This window comes from Ambystoma mexicanum, chromosome 12, assembly GCF_040938575.1.
Source record: "Ambystoma mexicanum isolate Mex_15411 chromosome 12, UKY_AmexF1_1, whole genome shotgun sequence".
Taxonomy (NCBI): Eukaryota; Metazoa; Chordata; class Amphibia; order Caudata; family Ambystomatidae; genus Ambystoma; species Ambystoma mexicanum.
Window position 1 is genome coordinate 1,065,666,987 of NC_090936.1, and position 27,177 is coordinate 1,065,694,163.

The window sequence follows — 27,177 nt, forward strand, 5'->3', positions numbered from 1 at the left end:
GATTGCATACTGAGGCCGCAAATTGCATACTGAGGCCGCAGATCGCATACTGAGGCCCCAGATAGGATACAGAGGCCTCGGATTGCAAACTGAGGCCGCAGATTGCATACTGAGGCCGCAGATTGCATACTAAGGCTGCAGATAGCATACTAAGGCTGCAGATCGCATACTGAGGCCGAGATCACAATCTGATGCCCAGATCGCATAGTGAGGCTGCAGATCGCATACTGAGGCCCCAGATATTATACTGAGGACTAGATCGCATACTGAGGACCAGATCGCGTACTGAGGCTGTAGATCGCATACTGAGGCCCCAGATTGCATACTGAGGCCCATATTGCATACTGTGTGCCAGATCGCATACTGTGTGCCAGATCGCATACTGAGGCCCAGATCGCATACAGAGGCCCCAGATCCATACTGAGGCCCCAGATCGCATAGTGATGCCCCAGATAGCATACTGAGGCCCAGATCGCATACTGAGGCCCAGATCGCATACAGAGGCCTCGGATCGCAGACTGAGGCCGCAGATCGCATACTGAGGCTGCAGATCGCATACTGAGGCCCCAGATTGTATACTGAGGCCCCGGATTGTATACTGAGGTCCTAGATAGCATACTGAGGCCCTGATCGCATACAGAGGCCTCAGATTGCAGAATGAGGCCGCCGATCGCATACTGAGGCCCCACATCGCATACTGAGGCCCCGGATCGCATACTGAGGCCCTAGATAGCATACTGAGGCCGCAGATTGCATACTGAGGCCGCAGATCGCATACTGAGGCCCCAGATAGGTTACTGAGGGCCCAGATCGCATACTGAGGCCCCAGATAGGTTACTGAGGGCCCAGATCGCATACTGAGGCCCCAGATAGAATACTGAGGCTGCAGATCGCATACTGAGGCCCCAGATCACATTCTAAGGCTGCAGATCACATACTGAGGACGAGATCACAATCTGAGGCCCAGATCACATACTGAGGCTGCAGATCGCATAATGAGGATGAGATCACATACTGAGGCCCAGATCGCATACTGAGGCCCAGATCGCATAGTGAGGCTGCAGATGGCATACTGAGGACGAGATCACATACTGATGCCCAGATCGCATACTGAGGGCCCAGATAGCATACTGAGGACTAGATCGCATACTGAGGACCAGATCGCATACTTAGGCTGTAGATCGCATACTGCGGCCCCAGATCGCATACTTAGGCCCATATCTCATACTGAGGCCTCAGATCGCATACTGAGTACCAGATCGCATACTGTGTGCCAGATCGCATACTGAGGCCGCAAATCTCATACTGAGGCCGCAGATCTGATACTGAGGTCCCAGATCGCATACTGAGGCCCCAGATCGCATAGTGATGCCCCAGATAGCATACAGGGGCTGCAGATCACATACTGAGGCTGCAGATCGCATACTGAGGCCCCAGATCGCATACTGAGACCCCAGATCGGACACTGAAGCCACAAATAGCATACTGAGGCCCAAATCGCATACAGAGGCCTCGGATCGCAAACTGAGGACGCAGATTGCATACTGAGGATGCAGAATGCATACTGAGGCCGCAGATTGCATACTAAGGCTGCTGATAGCATACTGAGGCCCAGATTGCATACTGAGGCTGCACATCACATACTGAGGCCCAGATCGCATAGTGAGGCCGCACATAGCATACAGAGACCTCGATCACATACTGAGGTCGCAGATCTCATACTGAGGCCGCAGATCTCATACTGAGGCCCCAGATCGCATACTGAGGCTCCAGATCACATACTGATGACCAGATCGCATACTGAGGCTGCATATCGCATAATGAGGCCACAGATCGCATACTGAGGCCCCACCCCAGATCGCATACTGAGGCCCCAGATCGCAGACTGAGGCCCAGATCGCATACTGAGGCCCAAGATAGCATAATGAAGCCCAGATTGCATACTGAGGCCCAGATCGCATACTGAGGACGAGATTGAATACTGAGGCCCAGATTGCATAGTGTGGCCGCAGATCGCATACTGAGATCTCAGATCACATGCAGACCCCACAGATCGTATACGGAGGCCACACATCGCATACTGAGGCCCCAGATTGCATACTGAGGCTGCACATCGCATACTGAGGACCCAGATTGCATACTGAGGTGGAAGATCGCATACTGAGGTGGATGATCGCATACTGAGGACCCAGATCGCATACTGTAGCGGCAGTTTGCATACTGAGGCCGCAGATCACATACTAAGGCCGCAGATCGCATACTAAGGACCCAGATCGCATACTGAGGCGGAAGATTGCATACTGAGGCTGCAAATCACATGCCGAGGCCCCAGATCGCATACTGAGGAACCAAAGAGAAACATATTCACTTACCACTGTGTGGACCTGTGCACATTGGTCAGAGCCTGCTTTTACAAATGGAACCTCTACATTGTGAGAGAGCCACAGTGCAGCACTCAGCAGCCAGCCCCCTCATGAATATGCAAGAGCCAAGCATCTGCCCAATTCCTTGAAATTCATTGGCCTGCCCACAGATGCCATACATTTGTTGGCCCCCGCATACCTGGTGGCAGCAACGATGCAGGGAATGCACCACAGTATTTATGATGGACATTACAGGGTCAATCCTCAGGATTTCCCACACATTATTATATTCATTTGTATATCTTTCAAAGCATAAAGAACAAAATTACACAGAAGCGCTGTTGATTAATCTTGCACTGATGGCGTGCCATGTTATACTGGAATTGTGTGAGCCAGGTGTACACAAAAGGTGTTGCTTGTTGTCAAACTTCACAGCATTCATAATAACAAGCTGCGTGCATGTGTCAAACAATGTCTACAAGCAGGTAACCCTGTTAAACAATTGTTTCTTACTACTGCGAGTCTTTCAGTGATGTTATGTCAGAAAAATGTCCTATTACAAGAAATCACCCCTGTAGTGAACCCAAACTGCCAATGTTTGTCCAGAAAATAGAGTATTGTGGCCCGATCCAGGTTATGAAGCCCATAGTCTGCTAAAAAGAGGAACATTGGTGATGCAGTGGCAGAAAGAGGGTACAGATAAAACAGAGGAACAAACTGAGGAAGGTCAGCTTAAAGGAAGAAGGATAGTTTTTGTGATAACTTGAGGACATGTCGCTCCAACCAAAATAGATCAGCGATCAGGATTGCAGAAATTAGGCAGGGACATTTAAGGTGCCTGAAGGCGCAGGGAAGATTCATGTGAGGGCAGCTTCAGAGAGTGTGTGTGTTGCTGTGTGATGGACTTGCTGCATGCTCAAGAGAAGTGCATTGAAATGTGTCTGCTTTTCGGGAGAACATAGCATTTCTTCCACAAAAGAAAAATCCAGAAAAGAAAAATCCAGAATCGTCATTCTGGGACTGCCAAGCCTAGTGACCAAGAGTGAGCTAGCCAGGACACGACTGTGTGAAAGGCAATAGGCAGAGAAGGATAGGCAGATGCGTGTCCTTCTGCATGCAGGAACATTCTGGCACTTATTTGTGTGAAATGTTCTACTGATTTGAGGGTGTCTTTGGCTCCGGGGTGGTCGAGGCTTGAGGTCTTGTGCAACATCTGGGCGTCCGCATTAGCATTGGTGTGTTGAAACAATTCGCAAAGAAGCAAGAGCACAAGCGTATTCTACCTGCAGTCTAGACCACAAAAGTCTAAGTTCTACAGACAGCAAAGATTTCAGGAACTACGACCGCTCCTAAAATGTGTGTGAACTTTGAACTGTGACTCCTCTGGGAGCAGTGCCCTGGACCAGGCTGCTTGTAAGTTCTAGAGATGTGTTAGGGTTGGGGGGGGGGGGTGATAGTCGTGTGGGAGCCTGGATTCCTCCGCTTGGGCTGAATCTGGCTTCTTCTGGGAGTTAGTCTGCATAATACAGCTTGGTCCAATCTTCTCCACCTTGTCTGCTGTTAAGGTTCCTTGTCCTGCTAAAAGACGGCAGCTGCCGGTTTTAGGTCCAGCAGTGGTGTAGAGTCGGCGTGCCACTTCACATTTGCCACTCTTCTTTGGGTGGTATGGCCCTACTCTTGACCCGAGTGTGGCTTACGTGTTTTAGGTCACTTGCGTCTTTAGTGGAGTGCTGCATGTCACCTTCCTGCTGCTTCAAAGCACTTGTTGGTCTAGTACAAAGCAGCATGACAGGACTAAAAAACATGTCATAATGGAACGTTGCATGACTCAACTCAATAGTACTTTAATCGGCACAAAGCCATAAAACAGTTACAAACAACATTTAAAAGCATATATAGCAGATAGAATAGTGACGTCATAAAATTAACATAAAAAGCCATTTCCTCATGACAAGTTAAAACTTATTTATCAAACACTATGAAGTAATCATATAAAAGATAAAATTTGAAAGAGAAGGAAAGGGAAAAGAATGATCAGGTCCAAAAGACAATGGGCCCCACTAGGACCCTGGTGGTAGCGTGCCCTTATTAAGGGCACGGCTGCCGCCGGTAATTGTTTTTTACTGGGTCCAAGAAAAGGGCAATAACTGGGTTATGCTGACCTTGGCGGACCCGGTAATTGCCCTTTTCTTGTACCCGGTAAAAATCAATCCCCATTCCCATTTCAGCCCCAGAGGGCTCTATGGGAATGGGGAGGATGCTAACATCAGACCAGACGTGAAAAGCGGGACCGGCTAGCAGGCCTCGTAATAGTGCAGCCCGTAATGAACGGTGCCGGTCCCGTACCGGCACCGTTCATTACGGGAGCACCAGGGTCCTAATGAGGCCCAATGGTTGCATGTGATATTAATAAATCACAAAATAACAAACATTTTTAACAAAACATTTCTACTGAAAAAATACCAATTTTCTTTTTTTATTTGGAGGGGGTTTCCTGTCCCAAGTCGCCCATTTCCCTTTGTTCATAACCTCACCAAACCCCCCCACCTGTTTTAACCCCTTACCCCACCACCATATATATATTTTATAACATTTTTGTATTTTTACAGTAATAAGGAGTCATTAAAAAATGTTTTTCGTTATTACCTAGTCGGTAATATCACTGGATACCAAGACAACACATCAACACTGGAGAAAGTTATCTCACAACCCCTAAGGCATGGACCGACTGAAACCAAAAGCAGCACTTCAAATAGGGGCGAGTAATCGCACAACCCGTGGGGCACAAAAGGATGGGTGCTACTTCTCAAATATTTAACCGTTGGACTTTAGACCTGCAAAGCCAGGCTCCATGTATAAGTTAGCCACTATTAACGCAACCTCCTGGTCAGAGCACCCTCTACAAAAGTTCAGTGTGTCCGCCACCCTACGGATGCCTGCTGCCCTCAACAGAGGTTTCAAGTCATATGACCTCAACACCTTTAACACAAATGAACCTACAATGCGCCATCGTTTCTTCACCTGTATTGCACAATGGACAAACTCCTGAACTGCCATCACACCATGGCTTAGTAAAGGAGGCAGTCCTAAGTGTGCCCAGCCTAAAGCCCACAAACGGGGTGCGTGCATACGGAGGTTGCATCACATGATGGGGCTTAGGACAATAGGTGGGGTTTGTGGGGGGTAGGGATACAGGATGCCAAGCATGGGTTTGTCTCATAGGGGGTGGCCAGGGAAGATGCCAGATATGGTCCTTTTGTCGGAGGGTGGAGAGACAGGATGCCAGTTATCAGTCTTTGTCCAGCACGACAAATGCTTGGCTTTCGCTATGTTAAAACAGCCTCGAGGCTGCCCCACCATGGAAGGCCCAACTCAACACATAAGTGTAGTCCGCAGGAGGATGCAGAAAACCTGGAAGGGTGTTCTAGAAGCAGAAAAGCCCAACTGGAGATGTGCCCAGGCCAAGGCCACTGCATCCAGCCTGTATGGCCAAGAGACAGTCCACAAATTCAGCAATGGCAGGAAATCCTCCAGCAGGTAAGTTACCCTGCCTCTTCCGAAAACCGAGAAGCAACAAGAAAGTGAGGAGTGTTAGGGTCTTTTCTAAAGAATCACTACTCAGAGTGGTTGGCCAAAGGCAGCCCACCAATCACAAGAAGGGGCTAGAGATAAAGGGGTCGGGTTGGCCCACAGTACTGACACTCAGTCAAGAACACTGAACTGGATGTGGGAGGAAAAGCCTAGGGACTAGTCTATACTAGTAGAAACCAATATGGAGACTGCCTTGTGGTATCTCAATGAGTGCATATGGACAGACGACTATTTTAAGCCTACCTCATTTTCCTTAGGACAGATGCAGCCTTAATATACAAAATGGCTGAGAGCAGGAATTAAAAAAAGTACATTGGTACTTCAATGGCTACTAAAAAGATATAATATGCTGCAAGTGTGGTAAAATGGCTGGCAACTATGGGGAAGCAAAATAAAAATACAACTGGCACCCACCAGCCTACTCCCTAAAACATGTATAGGGTGCTAGAGTCATCCTAGGGAAGACATGGTGTGCTTACGATGCACCCCTGGGACTGTGGGCCTAATAGGCGACCAGGATCATGTACTGTAAATGAGTGAAAAAGGTTTGCAGTTGCAAGGGGACTTCAGTGAAAGTTCCTCTGGCCACCAGAAATAAGTCACAGCTCCACAATAAGAGGGGGGCGAGCAAAAAGTTGAGAGGCTGCCAAATGTACCCTGAAGTCCCCAAGATAGTCATTCCATCTTAGCACTGACCCTTCATAGAAAGATCATTTTTTTTACTTCTAGCACAGTCCTGGGAAGGCTTAAAAAAAGAAAAGAAACACAGTGCTACGACACCTCTCTTCTGCTGCACGGTCCTAAATAATAATAAGAAACTTCTTGTCTCGCAGCATACACAGAAAATATATAGTTTACTAGCTGTTCCCGGCATAACATATGCCATGCTAGCATATCTCATTCATAAGGTTACTTCTGTCCCCCTTCTTAAATATCAGAATTACCACTGATCGCTTCCAGGTAGGGACCATCGGTCCCTGTGAATATATAGTTTATAGTGGTGGTAATTTAATTGGTTATATTTCATATTTAGTTACAATGATGGACAAAAGCTTATGTTCTGGCATTACATTTAATAACTAGGGAATTTGAAACATCATTTTCCGACATAGGACCTTGGTGAAAATGCTGTTTTTTCTTATGTTGCCAGCAAAAACAGTAGTCATGGCATTCCCATTTCCTTCTTTTTTTTGTTTTTTACAGTGGTTATTCCTCAGTTAGCCCACTACCCATCCCTCCCGTGACCAGCATGATCCCACTGTCTACCCCTTACTTCCCCATATGAGCCTGCAACCTGATGTAAGAAAGTGCAGTAGTACTTGTTTACAAGTGAAGTGTAATGTTTGTATAGTGTACTCTGGGATGAAGGGAAAATGTATGTATTCATTTGTTTTACGTGTTGTTTTATGTGTACTTGTAAGGCACACATAATGCAGTTAATCATCCCAAGGCCCGTTGCTTCTGCCACTCAGTTTGTCTCTGTACTGGAAGATTACATGGCACAGGTACAAACTACAACTTGGCCATGTTTTAAATGGAGGAGTGGGTGTGGCGAGTGAAAGTTTATGAACATTTTTGGGAGAAAACTCTGTTTTCCGTACCTTCAGGAGAGTCAGGTTTGCTCTCAGTTGTACTGGCAAAAGCCTCCAAAGATTGGGGGGCCTGTGCCGTAAAGGGTGTTAAGTAAGACATGCAGGTATGACAGAGCGATGCTGGGGGTCTGCGGACTTGAAGGGCCTAACACCCTCCCCAGAATAAATGGAGGACTCAGTCAGATGGCAAATACAAACTGTGGTTTATTGCAAAAACAAAAAACCAGGGATCAGTACACAAAAACAGACAAATTCAGGTACAGCTCGAAGTTCCACAGCGCGCAGGCAGTTTGTTTGGCATAGTTGCGTCATCACTCGGGCCTTCCCCTAAAAACCTATCCATAACCTACAGTGGAACCTATAGGTTTTATTCTACTGGTCCTCGTATGTCAGTTGGCTGGCCTGTCCCATCTCCAAGAACTAATTCATACATTGTTGCAGAGTAGTGGGCTTACCATTGATTCATGCACCTTGCCATCCACGCCTGAAATAGTAAACTGTGATTGGTTCGAGCTGCTGCCCCCAGGCCTGGGACTCGATCAAGACCTCAGCTCACTGTGCACCTCTTCAAGGTGATGTGAACGATTATGTGTCTGTATTGTAACTTGTGTACACCACCTTGCCTTATGAGAATATTCTCCTTATGGTAGCAACACTTGTTGCAATCTGCATCTGGTTTGCTGAGACTGGCTTCTCTTTCTCACCATGGGTGACTGTCCATTGTCTTGCTTGGCTGCATCACGTGTTTAGAGACCTTGATTTTGAGCTCTGCAGCTCCAAATTATAAGGATTTATTCTGTTCCTCTGCAGCTGGTCCCTTTGTCATCTGGGGATTGGAATGTGTCTTCATATCTCTGACCTTGGCTGTGGGCCTGTCTCACGCGCCTTGCTCTGTGTGCTCTGCTCATCTCCTGCTCACTGGCTTGAGGCCTGCTGTAATTTTCCTAAACTTTATTAGGCAGTTTCTGCATTGTCCATGTTATACTATGTTCACTATGGGTTAACTATATGTGGCTCAATCAGGCTCCATATATACTCCTGTATATCCACCTGACCATTAGCTACACGCATCAGCAAGTTTGCTCAAGATCTCTTGTGCCTTGCGGTTCTGCCTTACTGCATTTGGCTAATGCCAAAACAATAAAAGCATTGACAGTATGTATGTGTATCTGTCCTCTATCTATGGAACTGTACGCTCATGTTCTTCATGTATATGAGTGTGTGTTTATGTGGTGCAGTGAGGACTGCACATGTGCTTCATGTCTAACACTGCTATGTCGTGGTGTCACCAATGTCGCCAGCACCATGGATTCTTGCTGCTTAGTCAAGGCTGTCCATCTAGGTGTCTCTGTCCATGATCACTGGTTCTTCTTCCACACACAGGAAGACTTGCATTGTATTCGGTATCTATGGCTGGCTGAGAAGATATCTTTCAGTGTACTTGTCGATCATTGGTGAACTCGGGATTCGTCCAACATAAGATGAATGGCGGAAAGCCTTTCTAGCTCTTCATCCTAAGAAGAACTTGGGGGCGTGGAGGGATGTTCTCAGGACTCCCTCTTCAAGGGTCTGTCACTGCCGCTGACTTACTTAATAATAATGATATAAGGTTTTGATAGAGCGCTTCATGCCAGATTTCTGTTGCTTCTAAGTGCTGTGATAATAGGTGGTATCATTATACCATTTAATGGTATTCTCTTATCACACAGTTGCAGGGTGCAATGTTCCTGTTATGGGCACCTGTAGGTGACACATAACAACTATATTGTCATTCTGGCTTTCATCAGGAGGCCACAGAGCCTTTCTAATAGAGGCCCACATTGTCTCTTTTCTTGCAGTTCAGTAGAGAGTCTGGAGCGGAGGTTTGAACATTTTACAGTATGTCTAGTCTATACTGTTGTAGAGGAGGAGTCAAGTACCCCCACCTCAACCACCGCACCCATATTGCCTATATGTTGGGAGCTCCGATGTGAGACACATGTGGTACCAGTGAAAATACCGATACCTAAAAGAATCCTGGAGGCAAGGTTGAGAAAACCATGCATGCACACAAGAAAATATGATGGCCATTTGAATGAAATCCCGCTAGAAGCAGAGCAAGTGAATGGTCAAGATGAATGGTAACGTTATACAGACTTGAGCTGACGTGCCTAGAAGAGATGCAGAGACTAGAGAATGCAGATATTCTATAAGACATCAAGAAAGTATCAAGGATAAAAGACATCTTGGAATCAAGGTGAAGAAGCTTATGCCATAAATAGGTGAAGAAATCAAGTTAGTTTATACGTGTACAGATGCAAAGAAAATGCAAGCAGACAAAGTATTAAGGCTAGCTTTGTATTGAATAGATTGCGGCATGCGCCAATATATACATATATGCATTAAGGATAAAGGATGAATGTGTGTTATAGCACAATTGGACTAAAAATGGAAGGCCTCATTCTCAGTGTGTCGCATTAAGAAAACACATTAATTAAAAGTGAATCTTGAAAGATGAGGCAGAATGAACCATGAAGCCAAGCCAAGGTCTTATCAGGATGTGGTTAACTGGCATTGGATACAAAATTGTGTGAAAGAATAACTCCTGTTCAGAAGTCATGAGCAAAACACGAAAGACGTCAGAGGTCTATTAAAAAATAGTATTTCAAAGACAGTGAAAGCTCGAAATCATGGTCTACAGTCAGGGGAAGGATGAAGTTGGACGAGTAAGATGCTCACACCCACGCATGAGGGCAGAGCGTGCCTTCACTTCCCTGATTCTCCACAGTACAGAACAAACTCAAAGCCGAGATTCAAAGCCTAATTGATTACGCTGACCACCGAGGTGATGATAGATTGATATGCTAATTGGTGGGAAACTGGGGTAAGACGAGCTCCCCAGCACCTGGAAGTCCAATCTGAGTGCTACTAACGTACCTGGAAAAGTACTGACGTAGGTAAGAGTGACAACCAATTGTAGAGGGCCGTGTAATTAAGGGTCTTATAGTTTGTATAACCAATAGAACGTTGTGTATTTAGTAATGTTAAGAAAGCTATCACTTCCAGTTACTATCCCATACTAGTATAGTTCGCATATGTAGATGTTCATTCAGAGCCTATCATAGTTAGTAGTAGGTTTTGTAGTTCACCACGTAGAATGACGGTGGTAGTGACACAGGTCAACGTTAATAATGATGGGTTTTTGATATATGAACTCTGTTTTTTATTAACTGCTTTGAGTAAGAGGATCGAGTGAATTTGTTGACTTCGTTATGCTTCCTGTTTTAGACAATTGGAAATAAAACAGTTATCCTTTTTATCAACTAACAGGGCCTCATTACGAGTTTGGAGGCAGCCATGCCCTTATTAAGGGCATGGCTGCCTCCAAACTCGGGTCTGAGTCCGGGTTCCCTGAATGGGGAAATACCGGGCCATTCCGACCTTGGAGGGCCCGGTATTTCCCCATTCAGGGAACCCAGACACGCACCATCCCCATTTGAGCCCCCATTGGGGCCCCATGTTAACAACGGGCCCGTTAATGACAGTCCTGTCGTTAGCATGCTCGGCTGCTCGCGGGACCCGCTAAGGACGCCTGGTAAAACCAGGCGTCCTTAGCGGGTACTGCGAGCAGACCTCGTAATATGGCGGTAAGGGGTTAATGGCTCCGGCGCCTTTACCGGCGCCGTTAACCCCTTATCGCCCACCTTATAATGAGGCCCACTGAGTCATTTTGATTATTGATGTTGAGTAACTTGTGAATCCTCATCCATCTCCAAGGTAATTGCTACTCAACTTAAAGAGCTGAGGTTATTCAGTTTACTGTGACAGGCAAAAGTCGAAGGTGCGTAGTGAGTCACCTGTCTAGTAGTGGTGTACAAATGTATGGGGGTTGTATGGAAAAATCTTCTCAGCTGTCGGAGCTTGGTAATTAGCCCATCTGCTGACCACATAATTTTGGGTCTTTAGGTTTAGGCCAATCTCTAGTTAAAGCACTGAGAACGCATATATATGTTATGTTGGGTTATATTAATTTGCTTTTATTCTGCGCAGATCACCAATCTTAAAGCACTGAAACCTTGTACGTATGGGCGAACGTTGACCCCACCCAGGGAGTACATCAGACCGTGGTCTGTGGGGTGAAAGAGAAATGGGGAGCAACAGGGAAAAGGTAAGAGTGAAATGGAAAAAGGGGTTTGAGAGAACGAAACAGACAGACATTGGTCACAATAATAGGGAAAGATAACATAAGGTTGAGTGGTAGTGATTGCTGGGATGCATGTATAGTAGTATGGGTGTAGACCAAACAGGTCATGAAAAGAATCAAGAAATGCCCCTATTGGACATTTGATTATCTGAGTCAAATGTGTTGTTGTTCTCAACTCAAATCGAGACATGGATGTGTGATGGCTTTGAGCTGTGCTCAAGAGTTCGTGTGAGCTGTGGGGGCTTATAAAGCAATAATTCATATGAGTTCCCCCATTAAGAATACTCAAGAGGCCCGGTAATGCTCAGCCCACTGACAGAGGTGCCAAGACTTGTCTGTTTGCTGAATAAATGCTGGAGGGAACAAAAAGGATAATTAGACAAAGATCCTCCCCACCCCAAGGTGTATTAGGATAGCTTCCAGTGGAGGAGAGGTGGGGAGTGTGACAGTTATATAATAGCATGGACTGACCATTTCCTGAAATATAGGTGTCCCGGTAGGAGTGCAATGGAGGGCCCTTCCTGAGATGGCAGGAGAAGCACCAGCTGATGGGGTTTGGATAAGTGTGTACTGAGTAAGATACTCCTTGGTGCAAGTGTCCTGAATATATCTGAGTATTCATTAGTGGAAGGAGAGGATTACGATTCCAACCAGAAAAATACTGATTATATCCCTATAGAAAGCCAATAGTAAGGTTATATATTTGGCGGCTCTTGTTCATCCAGAGAAATATATACCCAAAGTCAAGAGTTAATTAATATGTTGATGTTACAGTTCCATGCAGTTTTATAACAGAAATATATCAGATACAATTAATGTACCTGTTTTCAATGGTATGGCGCTGCAATGGGTACAAACATCATACTGAGATATGTCAATGTATCTATAATTAGATGTGAAGTTGTAACTTTTTTTGTTACCTGACATGGAAAAATAATGTACACTCTTGCTTCTATTTATTTTATCAATTTAAAGGTCATAGGGCTGAAGTAAAAAAAAAAGTCAATTGGTTAACATTACGGGGGAAATGTTGCACCTCCCATAATCTGCTGGTGTTTAATACACTTACCAAAACATCTATGAAGAAAGATCACCGACCCCACCCCTTGTATGTGGCGTTTATCAACTTTACTTCAGCTTTCAGTCTTATTTTCTGAGGCGGCCCATGTAGGAAACTGCAAAGGGGCGGCTTGGAATTAAAGCAGAAAAACTGCATCAAAGCTCTGTATTCCAACACTAAAGTTAAGATCTGATTGGATATTGAGTTCAATATGACTACAGACATTAAGACAAATGTAGGGTTGAAGCAAGGGTGTATAATAGCCCTTGTGTAGTTCTTTTTAATGTCTATCTGGCAGATCTACAAGTAGAACTGGATAAAGCTAGTATGGCACCCCCTACAATTGGTAAAATCCACATGGCTTAGACAGCGTATGCCGATGATATTGAGCGTTTTGTTCACATTGCCTTAGGCCACCAACAGGCATTAAGGGGATTAGAAGACAATGCAAATAAAATCAATTAATTAATATGCAACTCTAAAACTAAGCTCATGATTTTCAAGAATAAAATAACCACCAAACAATATATTTGGAAATTAAAAAATCTAGACCAAGAGATGGTCTCTGAATATAGATTTATTTTACAAATATACTTATGTGTCATTTAATTATTAAATGAATTTTATACACATCACTTATGCTAAAAATTATACACATAAAATACAAATCTATACATGTATCATTGAATGTCTAAATATATTTAAGAAATGTGCTCTTGTAACATATAATTCATTTAATAAATCCTTAAACTAATCCAGTTTGATTTCAATATATGATATAATTATGGCATCCTCTGCAGTTAGATTTACTCAATGGCTGTTATCGTGAATGGGTTTGCAGAACCTTGTTACTGCTAATGACAAGCTAACGTGATGGGCAATCATTCCAGAATTCATCAGCGATCAATGCATTTATGTTATGCACATACCTTCCAAAGACTTCTTTGCTGTTCTCTGCTAAAACGGACAGTACAAATAAAGAAGGATCAGATTTTCCTTTTCTTTAACATTTTTACATAATCTACAGAACCTTTTAGGGTTCGGAATACTCCACCTAGGGCCCATGATTTCCAACGTTTCAGATGATATTTTTAAAATAGATGTGCACAATTTATTTTAATGCGCACATTTTAAAATGTATTTGTGTTTGACATTCAATTGTGCAGGAAAATTGCAGTATTCTAATTGAAGGGGCCCTGCTATCACCAACGACCAGCTCGGCTATTGAGCCAATCCTATTTAATAGCTTTTCACTTTAATTTCTTCAAAGTGTGCTCTAAAGTGAGCTCCTGGTTGTAAACATACACCATGCTTTCAAAAAACGAGTTGTTTATTTCCCTATAATTATCAAAGTGCTTGTACTTTCTTTGTAAAATGGTTACTCTCATAAGATTATTAATATCGTCCCGCAGGGCATGCATTATCTTAATAAAAAAGGCCCCTCTTCTAATTCTGAGCACTTTACACAATGCCACAAGTCCCATTTTGAGTTTTATTGATGGAAGCATGTAATTATTAAGGAGACCCAATACAGAACACCAGGTCTTCCCCTCCATTTTCATTAGATATTCATCAATATTGGTGGTTGAAACCTATAGACCACAGGTAACAGCTGGTATGAATGTTTGGTTATATAGGGCAAGAAGTGGAATAAGAGGGAATCGCCCCATTTTACAATCTATACCTCCGCAAATAGGTGCTGAGTATCACAGCTTCTTTCAATCATTTATTAAGTATTATACTGTCTGATTTTCTTGTGAAGATCTTCAAACAGAAGTATTTAAACTCGGTCAACACCTCTAATAATTGATTCAACGAATACCACGTAAAGTTGTTTTTCTTAAAGGATGTCTTCTTGGACGAAAATGTAATGATTTCGTTTTTTGGGGTGTTTATTATTAAATGATAATTTACAGCATATTAAGAAAGCACATTAAGTGATCTATTTGGTCCAATTGGGGTTTACTTATGAAACACTATGTCATCCGCGTAAGATGTAAAATGAAACGTATGTGGCCCTAGGTTAGGGAAAACTTTAAAGATACCCTTCCAGACACCTATAAGGTCTGCTAAGGTCTGTTGAAAAGTGTTGGGCCCAACACGCAGTCTTGTTTTAGGCCAATATCAGTTCTTAATTTGTTTGTGAAGTGCCCTTTCATGTCTACGTGGATTCTTACCCTAGTGTCTATGTAGTCCCTCAAAACACCTCAATAGCTGCTGCGGAAGACCAGCTTTATGTCATTTGGGAAACATGCAGTTGCGACAAACTGTGCCAAAGACGGGTGAAAAGTCATTGAGTCACGTATAGAGGAGGTTTATTATTCATGTAACTCTCCTTGGCAAATGCGTTAAGTACGATTAGGTTATATATTGTAGATCACCCTTCATGGAACCCTATTCGGTCCACACCAAGTATGGCATTCGTCCAATCCTTAATTTTTGTAGTTTCATACTGCCAAATACCTTGCTCAGTGAATCTAGTAGGGCAATCAACCTGTATGATAGCGGATCAGTTAGGAAGCCTTTTTTGTGTATGGAAACCAAGAGAGCCTCTTTCCAGGAGAGTGGAATAATGCTGTCTCCATTATTTTGTTTAAAAGCAGAGTTGAAAACAAAGCCCATCCATTGGTATTAGCTACCATGGTGAAATTAGCAAGTATGTCAGGTCCTGGAGCTCTGGATTTTTTAATCATCTAATGACATCAACGATTTCAGTACTCTCAAAAATGGGATGTACATAAGACTTCTTTCTAATTTTTTCCCATAGACTTTCATTTGAGACATAACTTTTTTGAAATACAAATGCCGTAAAACCCCAGGAATCTTCCAAAATGGGTCTGTCCTGTTTCCTAAGTATGATCTCGCTTGAGTTATTAATTAGGTGCCAAAATGCATGCGTGCCTTTTAGTGTTAAGGTTTTCAGGTCTACTGACCATTGCTTCCTACGTCGATTATTCTTGTGATGGCAAAACTAGCACTTATATTGCTGCTTCGTTATTTTTTGTGTGTGTTGATGACATGATCCTGAATATTATAGATATTTGGGAATGGAGGTTAGGACTAAGATTGCATATATACAGGTTTGGGAGAAGAAAGTGTGAAAGGGGGATCGCCTTAGCGGCGGCTATTAGAGCCGTGGGTAAGTTACATGGTGGTTACTCAATTATATGATGCACACATTAAATGAGCAAAGGTTCATATCTACAGTAGTATAGGGTATAGAAAGCATCACCGGCCATAATGAGCAATCTTTAGGCCAGCTTGAAGCAGGATTTTGGAGGCAGACTTTAGAATTTCCACAGAGTGCTCCCTTAGCACTGATGAGATGTGAACTGGGAATGGCATTGTTAAGTATGGAATCAAAGATCAGACATTCTATTGATGATAGCATTGTCAGCATGCTTAAGAAGGAAATGCATAATGGTTTGGATCTAAATTATCGATTATAACATAAAGAAAGGCGATCGGCTGTAAGTAAAGATTACATTTGGGATCAGAATAAAAATAGAGATCATTTGATATCATTTAAACACAATACGGACTATCTTAGCTTTCTTCCAGAGTTGTCTTTATACACATTCCTACTTTTCACAATTTCCAAATGTATAACATGGAAGAAGATGTATGAAATGTTCGTATGACCTAGTAAGAAACCTTGAAAATTACAGAGACTCTGTGAAACATTGAAAGAAGAAAGAGATTTTGCAGGATGTGTTTCAGAGTTCCCTGAAATGTTAAAAAACATGCGCTATATGAAATGTGAAGCGGCTTGCCGAGTGGCATGAGAAAAGATCTGGGAGATTTGTTCATGACACACAGAGTGTGTCATCTGAAGGTTTTTCGGTTGAGATGTATGAATGGAGGTCAGTTAAGTGTAATCTTAGCAATTGTGTCTTTTTGGAAGGAGCTAGAGGGGAGGGTTCTACTTGGTAGAGAGAACTTGGGATGAAGAAAGAATCATTTTTAATTATTAATGCTAAGTGTATATTTTAGATGAAATAGAATTTGCTTAACATACATAAGGTTTTGATTGTAAACCAAATGCACATTTATTACAACAAATATTTTTGTACAGAAATTGTTAGAGAGAAGGTAGTTTACTTGGGTACAGAAGTACCGTGAGATGATCAACTGTGAAGCAATCTAGAACACGTCGATTTCAGAAAAGCACTGCAAAAGCAGTCCGTCCCTGGCTATCAACTAAAATATGTTCCTGACTACTCCAACAACGATCAGTTCCCATGGCTTTCTAGGGGTCAATGGGGCTTTACCCTCACTGCTAGGATAGATTTTCAGAAGCAACACTGTGGGAAGATTCTTAGAGGCCAACTTAGTTTGGGAACATGATTGTTGACACTTAGTCTAGCCAGTCTCAATCAAGTTAAAGTGAGATGAGTAGTTAAGTAGGCTTCAGGAGCTAAGGGGTTGGCGTGTAAGCACATTTAAACACACATAGAGGCAGACACACACACACACAGATCTCAAAGTGAGATTACTTAAAATGTATACTAAAACACAGTAAAGGAAATTCAGGGAATCAAAGCAATGAAACTGTAACAAATAAAGTGAAGAGAACATTGCATTAAAACTAACATGAACCATACACCCAGCCTTATAAATATAAGGCAAACAGCTAACTCTAGCAGTCCTTTCCTATCAGGTAAGTAAGGTTAGTGACTCAATAAAGTCAACGTTCCAGGCAAGTACTTCGTAGCAGGGTAGAAAGTCTCGAAAGGTCTGCTGCACAACCTTTGGCAAAGCCAACAGTAAGTTCAAGCATGCTTGGATTGAACAGGCAAATAAGAATTGTTGGGGCACACTCTCACTACCAACAAATTATGTGCTACCCTAAGGGGAGATCCTTGGCTAGACTCTACCAATAACAGCCAGACAAGAGTGTATTAGTGAGCACTCACACAATCCTTATGGCAGGAGAAGGCACACAAACAAGTAACTACACTTCTGCTTCCAGGTGACCACCCTTGGGGTATTCACAGTTGCTGAGGACACTTACTTATGGTGCTAGTCCCACCGATGGAGGTCCATAGATTGCATGTGCAGTGTCTGAAGTGGGTGTCGGCACTGTGTCCAGCTATGCAGTGGTTCCGATATCCAGTTCTGGGATGGCTCAAAAAGACTTTCAGCTGGACAGGCCAGACACTGCAGGACAACAGCCACATCAGGTCCTATGGCGTGAAGAGACCTCCAGGACACAGCAGAAGGAGGGCTGCAGACAATAAAACCTGATTACTGGTCAGCAGTCGAGATTCGTGGAAGTGGTCAAGATCAGACTGTGGGAAGGCCCCTCTTCACGCAGGACTGCAGCAACAACATCGGAGATGGTCTTGGGTCACAAGCCAATGACCTGCAGAGTCCCACGCTCAAGCTCACATCGGTAACCAGTGCAGCAGAGAGGCCTTGTCAGTGGAGGGGCATCCCTCTGGATGGTCCTAAGACACTTCAGACTTTATCCAACAGCAAGACGATGGTGCAGTGTATGGGACCGGTTGGTCCAACCAGTTCAAGGGTCAAGGCACTGACCGAGGTCTTCTGTGGCTGCAGCAAAGGCAGCAGGGCTTGACGAAGAGATGGATTTGGCAATGCTGGATGTCCTCAGGAGTAGCATTCCACATCCTCAGTGTGTGCTCCTGCTCTTCGGAATCTTGGCTGCAGTGGTCCACCTGAGAACAGCTTCAGGGCCCCTCATCTTATCCAAACTTTGGGCTGGGGAATGCCCCAACCCACCAATGGCAAGGATGTGCACCATTCAAACAGGTGAAGGCTGTTCAATCACAGACAGCCGCAGACCCCACATTTCAGCAGCAGACACTTCCTGGCAGGAGCGTGTATTGGGACCAGACAGCCCCAAACCCAGTCCTGATCAGTTCAGTCACACAAAGACACTAACCCGGAATCGAAGGCATTCACCAGGAAGTGCTTCACCGGATACATTGTTCCCTGACCTGAGATGGCAGAAAGTCGACTACAGAATGGCCAAAGGCTAGGACTTAAACGACACGGCGCCACCATTTTGAGTATATGGTACCCGAAACAGCATTATGCAGGAAACAAATATGGTGCAACCGGAAAGTCAGTCAAACTCAGTTTCACTTCTACCAGCCTGTTCTAGGCACATCAAAAATGTAAACAAGATGTTACAGAAAACGAAGGAAAATTGCTACACAGAAACCCTGCAGACCTCCACTGTAAAGTGATGCGTGCGATATAAAAACAGCACAAGGAATCACGAAAGGGGACACAGTCCCCCTGAAATGGAAACCTTATGGGTTGACTACTGTCTCCAAAATAAATTAAATGGGCAAGTAAAGTGAAGCAAAAAGACTTTACTTACCTCCAAAGTCAGGTTAGGGGTCAAGACACAGTAAAATAGCTGGGGTGGGGGGAGGAGGCGGTTCCATGGATGGCAATGAAAGGAAAGTTGCAGCAAGAATAATCTTTCTTGAGACTCCCCAATAGTGTTATATGTGTGGCTCGATGGGCTGGAATGATTAGTGATTAACAAGAGTACGACCACACTAACGCTCTGTTTGCTGCATGCCCAGTCTTTCTCAATATTTACACGTCCATATTGAATGTGTCGGAAGGGACCTGGGCCATGGCTTCTAGAGAGTTAACCAGTAAATACTGAAGGTTGGTCAATTCGATTGCAATGCAGTCTGGTGATTGTGGATCTTGTAGTCTGAGCGTTTATGTTCTAAATAAAAGCATTACTTGGCATAGTAAGTACATCCTTAATGATCATTTAGTAATTAGAGCAAACCGCATTGGCTTATCATAAAATGTACCAAATTGTAAACAATTGCCTGACCTCCCTCCTTCCACCTCTTTAATGCCAATTTCGAAATTACACGTTCCTTCCTGGCCCAGAAATATTTTTGTGAACCTGGCTCTAATGTCAACTTGCGACCCCATTCACTGTGACACCCCAGCTTGGCATCAGAAATCACCACGAGGCTTCAGTATTATACGGGAAGAGCAGATTTTAAATAAATAAGTAATACATTATTACTTTCTGCATCAAAGAACCGGGCATTATTCTGTATTGCTCAATACTTACTTTTTCACCTCTGACACCTGGGAGCCCCTTGACACCCTGCAGAGAAATATGGCAACATGTTACCACCACAGGCGCAACCCAGGATTAAGCATACCAATATAACCATTTGCAGAGGTTGGTACCAAGCTCTCTCTGCTTATCAGTGATCAGCTCAGTCACACACAGAAACTCTGTTCCTTTATAGGGGTAAAATATGTAATATTCAGATATATACATAGCAGGTGGGCCTTATGGGCTTGAACTGATGCACCTCTGTTGGCATGTTAAGTTACAATTCGAGGGGGCGGGGGGGTGTATGTGAGTGTGTGTCCGTCCCCGCGCATGCATAAGTGCTTGGATTGTTCACGTGTCTTCTTTGCGTGTGTGATTACCTTTTAATGTTAAAGGTTTTTATATCACGCAGAGTTGCCACCTGCGTGGTTTCTAGGTGCTCAGGCAGATCTGTAATGCACGGAGGGAGGGTGGGTGGCTACTAGGACTGAGCAGGAAAAGAGCAGGAGATCTGTGATGAGCTGTTGGCAGCTTCAGTTCGGAAACCCTGTTCACTGAGCACAGATGTGATTTTCGAAAGTTGGCTGCTATTTGTTGTTGTGCGAGATTATGTGTGGTTTGTTTTGCTGTCGCAGTGTTGTGAAGTATGTGCACATTGTAGTACTGTAGAGGTATGGTTGTGTTAGGTTCAGAATTTGAGAGGTGTATAGTGAATTCTTTGCATGGATTATTGGTGCAAGTGCTGAGAATCGATCAAATTGCTTTGCACCTCCTTCCCCAGGAATCCATCCAGTTGCATTAACCCCCCACAAGAATCCATCCAGGTGCATCACATTTCCTACCCCTGAGGTTCACCTAAGTGCATCACATTTCCTACCCCTGGAGTCCATCCAAGTGCATCACACTTCCAGCCCCTGGAAATCCATCTAAATGCCTCACATTTCCTACCCCTGAAGTTCACTTAAGTGCATCACATTTCCTACCCCTGGAGTCCATCCAAGTGCATCACACTTCCAGCCCCTGGAAATCCATCTAATTGCATCACATTTCCTACCCCTGAAGTTCACCTAAGTGCATTACATTTCCTACCCCTGGAGTCCATCCAAGTGCATCACACTTCCAGCCCCTGGAAATCCAACTAAATGCATCACATTTCCTACCCCTGGAGTTCACTTAAGTGCATCACATTTCCTACCCCTGGAGTCCATCCAAGTGCATCACACTTCTAGCCCCTGGAAATCCATCTAATGCATCTCATTTCCTACCCCTGAAGTTCACTTAAGTGCATCACATTTCCTACCCCTGGAGTCCATCCAAGTGCATCACACTTCCAGCCCCTGGAAATCCATTTAAGTGCATCACATTTCCTACCCCTGTAGTTCACCGAAGTGCATCACATGGCTGACCAACACAATCTGCCCATATGTGAAACATGGCCAGCCAACACAATTTGCCTAGATGTGAAATACGGCTAACTTACACAATTCGCCTACATGTGAAATATGCTAACTAACACAGTTCGCCTAGATGTGAAATATGGCTAACTAACCCGATTGGCCTAGATGTGAAATATGCTAACACTAGATGTGAAATATGGGTAACTAACACAGTACGCATACATGTGAAATAGGGGTACTAACCAAATTTGCCTAGATGTCAAATATGGGTAACTAACATAATTTGCCTAGATGTGAAATATACTGACTAACACAATTCACCTAGATATGAAATATGGGTAACTTACACAATTTGCCTAGATGTGAAATTTGGCCAACTAACATGATTGGCCTAGATGTGAAATATGGCTAACACGATTCGCCTACGTGTGAAATATGGGTAACTAACACGATTCGCCTACATGTGAAATATATGCTAACACAGTTCGCCTAGTTGTGAAGAACTAACACAGTTGAGCTAGAAGAGAGATAAGGTTACCATATGATTGTGGCTACATACATGAGGCTATAAGCTATTAGGTGGTGAGAGTAATAAGAGCGGTGGGTCGGTTTAGTGGGGTGCAGGAATGGCTGCTCTCTGCCCGAGCCACACTTAACTTGTCAGTCGCTGATGGTTGATGGCTGCAGGCTTCACTAGCAAACATGGCCAAACACTGCATGGAGCTCCTTCTTCAGGAGATGCTTTTTGCCTTGGGGCCCTTAGCTGACGGGGCTGCCCTGGGAGGTGTGTCAGAAATGGGCTGCAGGGCCCAATTAGCATCTTGCTGGGGCGGGAGAAAGCATGATCAGGAAGCGGGCGGGAAGGGATAATCGCAAGGTAAACAGAAGATAACATTTTAACAAATAAATGTGCGAAAAAACATGGGTTCTGAGTGGTCTAATTGTTTGTGTGTCATGTTTGTGCATTGTCTTTGTGAGCTATCTGATATATCGGTTGGCGTGTATCTAGTGGTCCTTAGCATAGTATGTGTGAATTTAAATGTGGGTGATCTTCCTGTGCCATTGTGTGGGTGGTGATGGTGTAGGGGATTTGTGTATTTCTGAGTGTTTGTGTTGGTGATCTGTGTCAGGTGTGTGTGTGCTGAGTGGGTTTGTGGCCCTTCTTGTTTGCCTACCCTGAAAAGCAATATATGAACACTTAGACTCCTTTTAAGAGGCTTGTCTGTCAGGCAAAACTTAATTTGTTTATCCTACTGGTTTTAAATTGCTATTAATCCATTCAATCTGTCACGTCTTATCTGAGTTGGGTGGTAAAAGAGTCTGAAAAGCAATTTGCTGTAAGTGAATCCTCAATATTTCCTTCAAAAATTGGCAGAATTGCCACTCAAAGTAGTTCTGCCAATATCCAGATGGAGTCCTATAGACTTGCACCACTTGTAAATCAATGGGACACAAACGAAACCAAGTGGCGGTAACAGTAGTACATTTTTTCTGATAATTCAGCTCATTTACTGCTGAATTACCTCTAAACTTGCAATGATGTCCAGTGTGAGGACAACCCTACCGATGGATGTGGGGTGGCGGGGAGGGAGGGAGATTAGAAGTGGGTCAGTGTTCAATGTAAAAACCCGCCTAAAGCCATAGCAGACACTTTCCAGATATCCTGCTATTTCAGGTGGTAACATTGTAGCGCAGCAGCATGTGCTGTGTTGCCTCAGATCACACAGGGTGTCATTGCGGTGGAGGGATGCTTTGCTACTATAGTGGCTCACTCACTAGAATTAGCCCGTACAACTTTGCAGTGTTGTCCCCTCGGATGATAAGAGAAGGACTGAGGATCCAGAGGGGGGAGCGCAACTGGAACACAAACCCCACCTCTTTGCCTCTTACTCTGTGATGCCTTCGCAGGTGTGTAACACTAAAACCTTGTTTACATAGAGGACAATGATAAAACACAATGAAAAAATCTGTTTCCCCTGGAGTAAAGTGTAAGAGTCGTCATGGAAACCACACAAGTTCACCAGTTGGTGTGTGAGTGTTTAGTGCTGGAGGGGAGAGAACACTGGGGGCGGGGGGGGCAGATTGCGCATGCAGCTAAAAATAACACCCTTGGCAGTTAATATAATAAATCAGTGAGGTGAAGGCAGGGTTAAAGAATTCACGTCAGAATCATTGAAAATAGCGTTTCTCTACTCGCCTCGTGGATTTTCCGTGTGATGGTTTTGCTGTGTTTCTCAGCATCGAAATTATGGCAAATGAAACCAGCCGGGCTCCCCATTGACATAGCAGCGCAGAGTGATGACGTATTGAGTTAAGCAGAGAGTGATGATTTCCAAAAACGAGATGAATTGTTTACTGGAAAGACTGAGTTCGTGAGGCCGGATAAACTTCCCCAACACTGTTGTGCAAAAAACCCATAAGTTCTTTTTATTTCCTGCAATTTTTCACGGGACACTTTTGATTTTGTAAACCAACCCTGCTCCTTCCACCATCGCAATGCTCACCATGGCTTCTCTCCCCCCGCCATCACCCCTTCTCTATATATTTATTTCTATTTGCAGTGCAGGAAAGAGGAAACAAGGGCAGTGAGACATGTTATGGGGCACTGTGGGGAATGGCAGCAGCCTTCCCTCCCTCTCTTGCAGGTACCTAATATGTACACCTGGGGGACCTCTAACGTCCCTGTATGAAAGCCCTAAAAGGTTTTTATAGGTCACTGGAACAAAAACATCCACAATTTGGGTGCATCGCTGAAGGTGTTCTCCCAGCAGTCTTCGCAAATATCTTGAAGGGACCATACATTGGCTACGAGACATTAGGACAGGCAACAACCGCAAGCGTGCATGTCACACCATAATCCTGCCTCTAACACTATACCCGTAATATGGCTTTTTACGGGCCCTATGTCGTAGGGAATGAAGTGTCGGAGTCAAGTGGGAGAGTGGGTAGATCCTATACTACAACTGAGCCACTGCTACACCCAATCCCTCTGCTCACAAGCAAAGGTAGCCTACCTTGTTCACATCCCTTAACTCACCCACTAATAGCAAAGGCTGAACTCAAGACTTTACTACGACAAAGATGCTTTACACTCAAGGGCGACAATCACAATTTCAATACAGTCAAGAAATCATCAACTTAATGTCCAGATGCTATTTCGATTAAAATGATAGGATGTATTAAGCACAACAAGATTTAGTTTGAAAAGTGGAGAAGATGAGGAAAATAATAGTCTTAGCTTTTTATACTGAGCGCCTATGGGGATCGTGATATAATAATAGTGAATAGTTCCCCATGCAAGTCAATGGGAGTATAGAACAACTCAACAATCCCCCATGGGTCCTTCTGGATCTATTCACAGCTGTGGTTATGGTTCAGACATGCTCGAGAGCGGCCTCATGCAGCTTGAGGTTTGGTGGTAAGTCCGACCGGCAAGGCTTTAATGATATAATAAAAATAATAATAATAATTTGGCATTTATATAGCACTACGAACCTTCAGGTATCTGAGCGCTGTGTGGTGCTCATTTATCGACCTCGCAAGGATGAGTTTGACCCTGCCGGGATTCGAACCTGCGTTAGCAGGCTCTGCACGGATGTCAAAGCGAGCACTCTACTCGCTGTGCCAATTGACCGGCGATATGATATGATATGACATTTATAACGTGCCTATACACAAGTGTTTCAAGAGTGTTTTAAGAGGTGATAGAAGACGTCTAGACACTTGAGGCATGTCAGCAGGTGCTGGTGTCCTCTGAATAGGGCTTCGGCTGCATGAGTGGGCTTTCCGCGATTCCATGGTGAGGACAAGGGTGGAGGAAGGTCTCACAGCAGCCACATCCACATAGTGGACACTTGCGAGCGCTTCAGTGGGCACTGAGGTCTTGACGTTTACACCTTTGCATTCCCTCCTGGTCATGGTTCTCATCCAATGGGAGCTTGCCGGAGTCAGGCACATTTGTGGTACGCTGTGCTGAGTAGTCTTCTCAGCGATCATGATGCATCAAGTGAGAAGCTGGTGATGGTACAGATCTGCTGGATTTAGCTCACGGGACCGTTCTTGCCTCCTGACCCACAAAATCTCAAATCCCGATTCCTGCCATCCAAAATGGAGAGGTGTTTTTTTGATCTAGGCCTATCTTTCACTCAATCGCCTTCATGTTGGTGGGACGCAAGGGTTCTGACAGCGGTGCGACATTTCCCCCAGTCAATGGTGCCCACAGACCGCAAGACCCACCATTTTCCTTAGTTCACGCCAGGGCTATCAGCCATGACTACTGAGAAAGGGCTGATGACAGAAAGGGCTGATGACCCGCTCTCTGGTGCAATGGCAGAGGGGAAGGAGGCTACTGTGGTTCCCCGAGCACCAAGGCTTCTGGCCCGGCTTTAGAGATCTCTCAACACAAATCCCACAATCGAGTCCGGAATAAAGTGAGACTTTTATGCTTGGTTTGCAGATAACTTCAAGGTGCCCATTTTTCATCTTTGTTCTTTCTGCTGCTCTGATGTGTATCAGACCAAGTGTCTTCCAGCATTACCCTTATTCAACAAGTTCAAATTCCAATATGTTATGTTAACGCGGTTTTGTAAAGTGCAACAAATACCTTAAGGTGTGAAGGCGCTATAAAGGCCGAAACAAAGCACTGGGACTTCTCAGGTGAACATTGAGAAGAGGTGAAGCGCACTGAGGTCCAAGTTAGAGTTTATTGAAAAGAAAAGTCTTGAGATGTTGTGCAAAAGATGTGTCTGTCTTCCAGGGGAGGCTAGAAGAGCATTCCAGAGTCTGAAGACTTGGACAACACAGGTCTGGCCACCTTGTCTTTCCTTCCGACGCCTGGGGATAATCAGCCTCCTGTCCGAGTTTGCTCTTGTCTGTCAGAGTGGGGAATGTAGTCTAATTCTAGATGCAAATGGGTTGGAATCAGGATTTGGAAGGCTTTTCAATACCAGGCACATGTTCTTAAAAAGAATCCAGTTTCCGATGGCGAGCCAGTGTACAGAGCGCTGAGCTGGAGTAACTTGACCATATGTCTTGGTTTTTGTTAAGCTTCTAGCTGCAGTGTTTTGCAATCTCTGGAGGAGGAGGATCAGGTGGCTGGGTGCTGCAAGATATGTATTGTTATTCAAATCTAACCACTATGAGGCCAGAGAGTTCATTACAAGAATGATATGTTTTAATTTCTTAATCAGGTAAAGACATGAATTTAGAACAGAGGCTACTTGACCGTTCAGTGTTAGCTTGTTGTCTTCTATGATGCCTATACCATAAACGTCTGCCTGAGGGTCCGGGCATTGCCCAAAGCAGTTCGGCCAGAAAGAGGGAGACCACAAATTAGGATTTCCCATCACTATGAGAATTTCTGCTTTATCTAGACTAATCTTTTACTGGTTTTGGTCCATCCAGTGTTTAATAGATAGCAGACGATTTCAGATCTCTACAGATCTCTGTTTAGGTCTAGCAAGATCTGGGGATTATCAGCACAATGAAAGAATTTCACTCGTGATTGGTGCAAAATGTCCATTAAAGGACAGGCATCCGTTCTGCCTGCAGCCGCACATGCACAGCAACAGGCATGCTTCCAGGTCTGAAATGGTTGGTGTAGCGCACATTGAGTCTTGTCAGTACTACAGGCTTGAGGAGCCATGCAACCTTTAAATGCTAACCTTTCCCTTCCCACTTAGGGCAGTGCTCCCCAAGTCAGGCAAGAGCTAAATCCACCCCAAATATTTGACATATCCACACACAAAACATTTGAATATAGTGGGCCTCATCAAAAGTCTGGTGGTAACTGTGCCGGTAAAACCGGAAGGTTGCCGCCGACTTGCGAATTTTACTGGCGCCTGGCTTGCCCGAAACACCGGGGCATTACAGCTCAGGCGGTCCGAGAAGTCAGCCGCCGGTAATTGTAAATCCCCATTCCCA

General features: G+C 44.3%; 1 protein-coding gene across 1 annotated transcript in view; it reads right to left on the reverse strand.

Moving 5' to 3' along the window:
* The window catches only part of LOC138514720 (collagen alpha-1(VII) chain-like), a 1,453,166-nt gene that overhangs the window by 417,106 nt on the left and 1,008,883 nt on the right, over positions 1 to 27,177 (reverse strand). The window contains exon 83 of the mRNA XM_069630120.1: positions 19,868 to 19,903. Within this exon, the coding sequence (XP_069486221.1) occupies positions 19,868 to 19,903 (36 nt within the window). The remainder of the gene's footprint in view (positions 1 to 19,867; positions 19,904 to 27,177) is intronic.